The 6729-nt window shown below is 34.3% G+C and overlaps 1 protein-coding gene across 1 annotated transcript in view; it reads left to right on the top strand.

Moving 5' to 3' along the window:
- Positions 1 to 5338: 5338 nt before the first annotated feature.
- The window catches only part of LOC106880368 (rho GTPase-activating protein 7), a 216516-nt gene continuing 215125 nt past the window's right edge, over positions 5339 to 6729 (top strand). Inside the window, exon 1 of the mRNA XM_052972398.1 lies at positions 5339 to 5501. Coding sequence (XP_052828358.1) covers positions 5402 to 5501 — 100 coding nt within the window. The 5' untranslated portion in view covers positions 5339 to 5401. The remainder of the gene's footprint in view (positions 5502 to 6729) is intronic.

Below are 6729 nucleotides of genomic sequence, written 5' to 3'. Positions count from 1 at the left end.
AAGTTATAGTCTAACATGATGTCCTTGGCTGCTAAGTTCATGGACCGTAAGGTGCTATCTGGTGCTACTTTATATTTTTTTGTTATTTCTTTGTGTAGGAGTTGGTGGTATAAGTTAATGTCCATAGTATAAGAATTTCTAGTTTTGACAACTGATGTTGCTGTGTTTACATTCCTGTAACTTAGCGGTTTGGTAAAAGACACGGACAGAATGAGTACTAGGCTTACAAAGAATAAATCTTGTGGTTGATTTCTTCAACCAACGACGGTGCTCTACCATGGCCACAATCACATGACTGAAACAAGTAAAGCAATAAAAATCTATGCCATTGTAATCCCAAGCAAGGCCGGGTATCTCTGATAGTTTAACTTAAATGTATCCTCATCACTCTAAACAATCTTTGTTGGAAAGTGTGTATCTTCTGCACATCTTGTCAAATACCACTGGCAGAAGTCCACTCTTCAGTTTGAATCATCTTCATTGAGAGCATGGACTATTTCTTAGAATGTAACTTTTCCAATGACAGTATTTTAAAGTGCGATGAACATTTGATATTGAAATTCTTATCTCATGACTTGTTTGCCTTCCAAATTTTCTTGAGTTCATGCAATACATTTCTAGTATCCTTTCTTGCTTTGTGGGACTCATCAATGTCTGTAGTGCAATAAGAAAATGGAAGGGATTAATAGCTGGTATTCATCAACTTATAGACATTATATTATGTCAAGTTATTTATTTATTTACTAAAAGGACAATTATAACAATATACATACATATATAATATATAAAATGCAAAATATAAAATATCAGTAATTATAAAAATATAACATATAGTAATAGGAAATGTATATGTATATATATATATGTATGTGTATGTGTGTATATATATGTGTGCTCCTCTCTCTCTATATATTTGTCTTTCTCTTTCATGTTTTGCATTTTTAATGGTAAACTTTCACCTTCTGTAAAAGTATGTTGCTCACACTAAGAGTGTGTGTATGTGTGTGTGTCAGTGTGTGTGTACACATATGTGTAAGGAATTTCATTAGAGCAACAGAGTGATTTAAAAAAGATGTGAAAAAATTATTTATCTTAATAGCATACATTTCTGTTAGTAAATATGTTTTGTCTTACACACACACACTCACATGGTGTAGGGTGGAGGTTAAAAATTTAAATTATGAAATTTTTTCATTGTTGCTTAAATCCCAATAATGGACCACTGTATCATCATACCATACAATGTTCTTATGAGGAGAAAAATATTGAAAAACATCAATACATGTCAGAGTAACAGGAAAACGAAGGAAGGTATCAGGTGGTGTGGGATGTACTAGAAACAACTACTTAATCTTCCTTGAATTACCTTTTCATCTGCAAATTATTTTGAAATTATAAACAGAAACAAATTGTAGATTCAGACTGTTCGTATTTTAAAACTATGATAATAAAAAAGATTTAGAAAAAAAGCTGAAATTTTAGGATTTATAGGGAAGCAGGGTTGATAAAAAAATTTTGTTTTAAATTTCACTATTGTTTTTAAATTATGTTTCATTGCCTGTTTGAAAATAAAGGAAGTGGGGATTGTGGTGGTAATAGCTAATTTCCAAATATTTTCTGTTTTTAAACCTTGAAGGCTTTAACCTACATCGTTTTTAAGTGCATAGGGCAAAAAAAAAAAAAAAAAAAATGTACAAAATCAGTATGGGGGTTCACAACTTTTCAAAGATTTTTTTTTTTTATGGAAAATATGTCTCCCATTGTTTTTAAGTTCATAGTGCAAAAAATAATTGGACAAAGTTGTTCTGGAAGTGTGTGTGTGTGTGTATGAATTTGATGGGTGGTGAGAGGGTATTCATAAGTTTTCCAAAATTTTTTCATAAAAAGCTCTCCACTATCATTCGCAAGGGTGCGGTGAAAAAAAAAACTTGAAAAATTCCCATTAAAACAGAAAATCCAACTTATGTGGATGTGCTATTCTGAAAGTCTGCCATTGCATTTATTTTATTGTGAAAATTACTCAACAATGGGATACTCCGCTAGTATATGTATTATTTTGGGACACCTTGTATATATGTATGTACTTACGTACATTTGTTTGTTTCTGTTTTTAATTATTTGTATTCTTCCTCTGAGGAAGGAACTGGTTTCTAGCAAAGACACAACACACTATATTGTTTGAATGTAGATAAGAAAAACAAATTCACATTTTAAACTTGAGAAAAGTCTTGCATACTTTACTCTTCCTTATGTTGATGTTTGTGTAATTATTCAATAACAAAGAGACTCTCTATATCTATTCCAGGATAGCCTTTTTTCCGGATGACATTGTATATCGTTTTTAGGGTGATTCTGTATTTATTGCAGAACAGTCTTTTTTAATGTCATTGTATATTATTTTTGTGACAACATTGTGTTGTATAGGGAGGCAGTACCTTAATGATATTTTTGGGCAGCTGCTAATCTCATGTATTGTCTTCTACAGAAATATGACATTTTTGGTTGCATCTTGGAGCTTCAAGGGCTTCACTGTCTTTATTGTTTCTAATGTATTTCATAGCAATCTCCTGTTCTTGGATTGCAAATGCATAGCCTTTGAAGTATGATGTGATGTAACAGTCATATGTTCAAGAAAGGCTGCAATCAAAAGTATACCAGCCATGACCATCCTGTCATTTTCTTATGTGCAGAAAAGTCTGCTCCACATCATCCTATGCATTTTTTTCCCTATGACATCGTATGTTTCAATGGACATTTGGTTGATGTTTCTCTCAGATCAAGCAAGTATCTGACCACATAGAGGCTTCTTGTTGTGGTGTTAGTGGTTGGTATGGTGGCAGTCATCATTGTTATAAAGTAGTCTTGTTTCTCATCAATATCAATGTCTTCTTCAAGTCTTCAGGAAACACCCATGCATAATCTGTTTTTGATATATTGAGTATCTTCTTTGACTTATGTTAGTCTGGTTGTTTTGGGACTGTATGGGAGGTCGTCTGGAAGACAGTGCTTCTTGAGGAGCTCACTGTTAATATGTAGGCTGTTGTTTTCTATGCACTAAGTTTATGTATTTATTTTTACTGCTGTTGTTTAGCAAGTACTGTCTGAGAGAGCCAATATGACATCTGAAGGCTGTTTGCACTGATCTCAAGCCTCTAACCTCTTCCATCTCTTCTTAGGTAGAGACTGTTGATATCACTATTTTTGTGGAAGTTACCAGTTGATATCAAGATCTTGCAGGTTTTAACATCTATGGAGTGGATTTTCTCTACAAACCAATCAAGTATACTAACTGTTGGTATCAGCACTGGTGCTGAAAATGCATTGTAGGATGAGACTGCCATATTTTTCTAAGTCTATAATATTCTGAGGTCATTCTATCTTTATTCACAGCACTTTCCTAGGTATTCATAGCCTTCTTTATGTGAAACAGCTTTTAAGTACTTAATACTTAATGGGGATAATATGTTTGATATTAGCAAATACAAGGGAGTATATATTTGTTATTGGCATCAAATCCCCAGGAATTTGACTGGCATTTTAGCCTGAATAGAATTGAAACAGAGGTGGAGTATAATAGTGATGTCAATTACTGATACTGATGATAATGATTAGGGTGGTAGCAGTGATGATGATGAAAATGACAACGACGATTATGATGAGATGATGACAACAAATGTGATATGTTGTTGCTGAAAAACACAGTACCAACTCTGATTAAACAACCCTGTGATCAAAGGTGTTCCAGTCATTAACTATCTGGGGTGAGGATGGGGTGTATATCAAGGACTATACTAATGTGGTAATGTGGTGAGTCTGTCTTTGTTTTTTTAAAGTATATTTGTCTACTATTCCTAACAAGTCTAGAGACTGCATAGTGAGTTCATTGGCTCATGTTCCAGTTATTTAGCACAAGGTCAGCTCTGATTAAACAAGCCTGTATCAAAACCACTCCAGCCATGAACAACCCATCTTTCTTCTGTATGCACAGAACCAAGCACTATATTATCCAATGTGTCCTTTTTTAAAGACGATAGGATATGTAAATTGAGGGATATTTGACTAATTATTTTTAGTAGGTGGAGCAAAAATGTAGAGGCTTCCTCATTCATTGGTTCCTGGTTGTGATATGGTGATGATGATAATAATAAAGCATGGAAGGAAAGCTAAAGCTATTGTCTTAACTCATTCTTGACTACTAACCCACTCTTCCTCCTACATGGTCATGTAGTGACATCTCTTCTACTACCACCACCACTTCCTGAAACATTTATCCCCCATCCTCCTTTTCTCCCTATTTTGCCTCTTGATTGTTTTTGTTGGTAGTGGTATTTATTATCATAGTTGTTGTTCTTGTTTAATTCCAGGCCAGTACTGCTTGAGAAGACATGATCAAAAGTATATCAGCCATGACCATCCTGTCATTTTCCTATGTGCAGAGAAGTCTAGTCCACATTATCCTATGCATTTTTTTTCCTAGGACATTTGGTTGATTTTTCTCTCAGATCAAGCAAGTATCTGACCACATTGAGGCTTCTTGTTGGCCCCTTGTAGTGGTGTTGTTGGTGTTAGTGGTTGGTGTGGTGGCAGTCATCATTGTTATAAAATAGTCTTGTTTTTCATTTACTTTTATTGTTGTTACCTTGTGTATCATCATCATCATCATCACTGTTTAATGTTCGCCTTCCATGATGGCATGGTGTATATACATGTATGTGTGTGTATATATGTATATGCACATACACACACGTGTGTGTGTATATTTGTATATACACATACACTCACATGTGTATGTGTGTGTTTAGAGGAGTGAACCTGGTTCTGTAGGAAGTTCTAGAGGTTTCTTTTTTTCTATTTTCATTGTTGTTGTTTCTCTGTGGAAAAGTACTCCCCTTTTTCTATCTTTCTCTCTCTCTCCACAGTGCTCTCACTCTCTTCTCTTATTCTAACAATTGAACAATTTCAACCTAATTTATTAGTTGCAGCTTTATTTTTATTGTATTTTAAGCATTTTGTTTTTATTTTAATTTTATTTCCGTCATTTTTCTCCTCATTCAAACACTCATACATTCTTACACACTTTCATCACATCCTTGCATCCCTCCATATAACGTTCTCTCTCTCTCTCTCCCTCTCTCTCCTCTTCCTGCCATCTTCCTCTATACTCAAACATGAATGCATATATATATATATATATATATGTGTGTGTGTGTGTGTACATACCATGCATACACACTCATACACACGCATGCGTGCACGCGCACACGTCTCCAAACACTTGTCATTTTCTTTGCTCTCTCTTTCCCTCTTCCTCTCTTTTGTCCTTTGTCATCTTTATCTTTGTTTCTATTCAAGCCCTCAGTCTATTTGATATGTGAATAATAAAAAGAAATTTTTTTTTAAAATGCCACTTGTAAGACAGAGATCAAATTCATTTCCATTTATCTGTGCTCGTTTTACCTTCCAGGGACTAGAAAAACGGAAGAGGGAGAAACTACAAGCAGGTATGTTAGAGATACACATTGATCTTTCGTTTCTTGTCATTAATGTCGTTCAAAATGTCACTGTTATTGCTGTTGTTTAAACACTCCCCACACCATGCTAACCCTTGACTGAGATGTGTATTTGTTCAAAATGTGTGTGTGTGTGTGTGTGTGAGAGAGAGAGAGAGAGATCAGAAAGAGAAAGTATGTGTAGATGCAGACATAGATGTGTGGTTAAGAAATTCATCTCACAGCCACATGGTTTTAAATTCAGTCCTGCTGTGCTATATTTTGGACAGATGTCTTCTACTTTAGCCAAGTAATGCTTTGTGAGTGAATTTGGTGGTGGGGAAACCGTATGTTTATATTAAACTGATGCGTTTATATACCTTCTTGACATGATGACAGGTCAATTTTGCTTTTGAGAACCTGTAGAATAAAAAATATTTGAAAACAGATATGGGCTGGTGACAGGAAGGGCATCAAGTCATAAAATTCTGCTCCAAATGCATCCTTGTCCCAAACCATATTAACATAGATAGATGAACATTAAATAAACAACCAAAATAACCTGTTAATATTCTATATTTTCTTTATGTAATACATATAAGGTCTATTTGTCCCCTTTATTTAATTCACTTAAACATGATGAGGATGATGGTTATGATGAAGTTATGACACCAACTACTTGCTATGTCAATGTTCATTCTGAATCAGTAATTAAATATGAACAAAAATTGGGTGTTCGTGTGTGTGTGTGGGGGGGTTTAATTTTTTTTTTTCAACTTTTCCTTTTTTCTAGTTTGTAGTCTTGCTTCATTACTTCTGTAAACAAATCAAAATAGTTCTAATAATTCTTTCTACTATATGCACAAAACTTGATAGTTTGGGGGATGTGGCTAATTAACTTCAGTGCTTGACTGGTTGATTATTATTATTATTATTTTATGTTTGACTTTTGCTTTGCATTTGTACAAGTTGGATCCAAGTCTCACCCAGAGACCTCAAGAGACAACAAGTTAGAAGCTTATGTAGGTGTTATGCCTAGGGTGCCATATATTTGGATTTGTACATAGTGTTGTTCTAGAGAATGTTTAAGAAACCATAAGAAAATTATGTGTTTGTTTTAAAATTTGAGATCACATAGACACTATCTTTTGAACTTCAGCCATTTTGGGGTTTCCTGGTATCTGAGCTAGGTAGTAATCAGCCCGTTTCACTGTCATTCCTAGGGCACCTATGACAATAG

Source organism: Octopus bimaculoides, chromosome 13 (assembly GCF_001194135.2).
Source record: "Octopus bimaculoides isolate UCB-OBI-ISO-001 chromosome 13, ASM119413v2, whole genome shotgun sequence".
NCBI lineage: Eukaryota > Metazoa > Mollusca > Cephalopoda > Octopoda > Octopodidae > Octopus > Octopus bimaculoides.
Note: the sequence above shows the minus strand (reverse complement) of the source record. Positions and strands in the feature narration are given on the sequence as shown.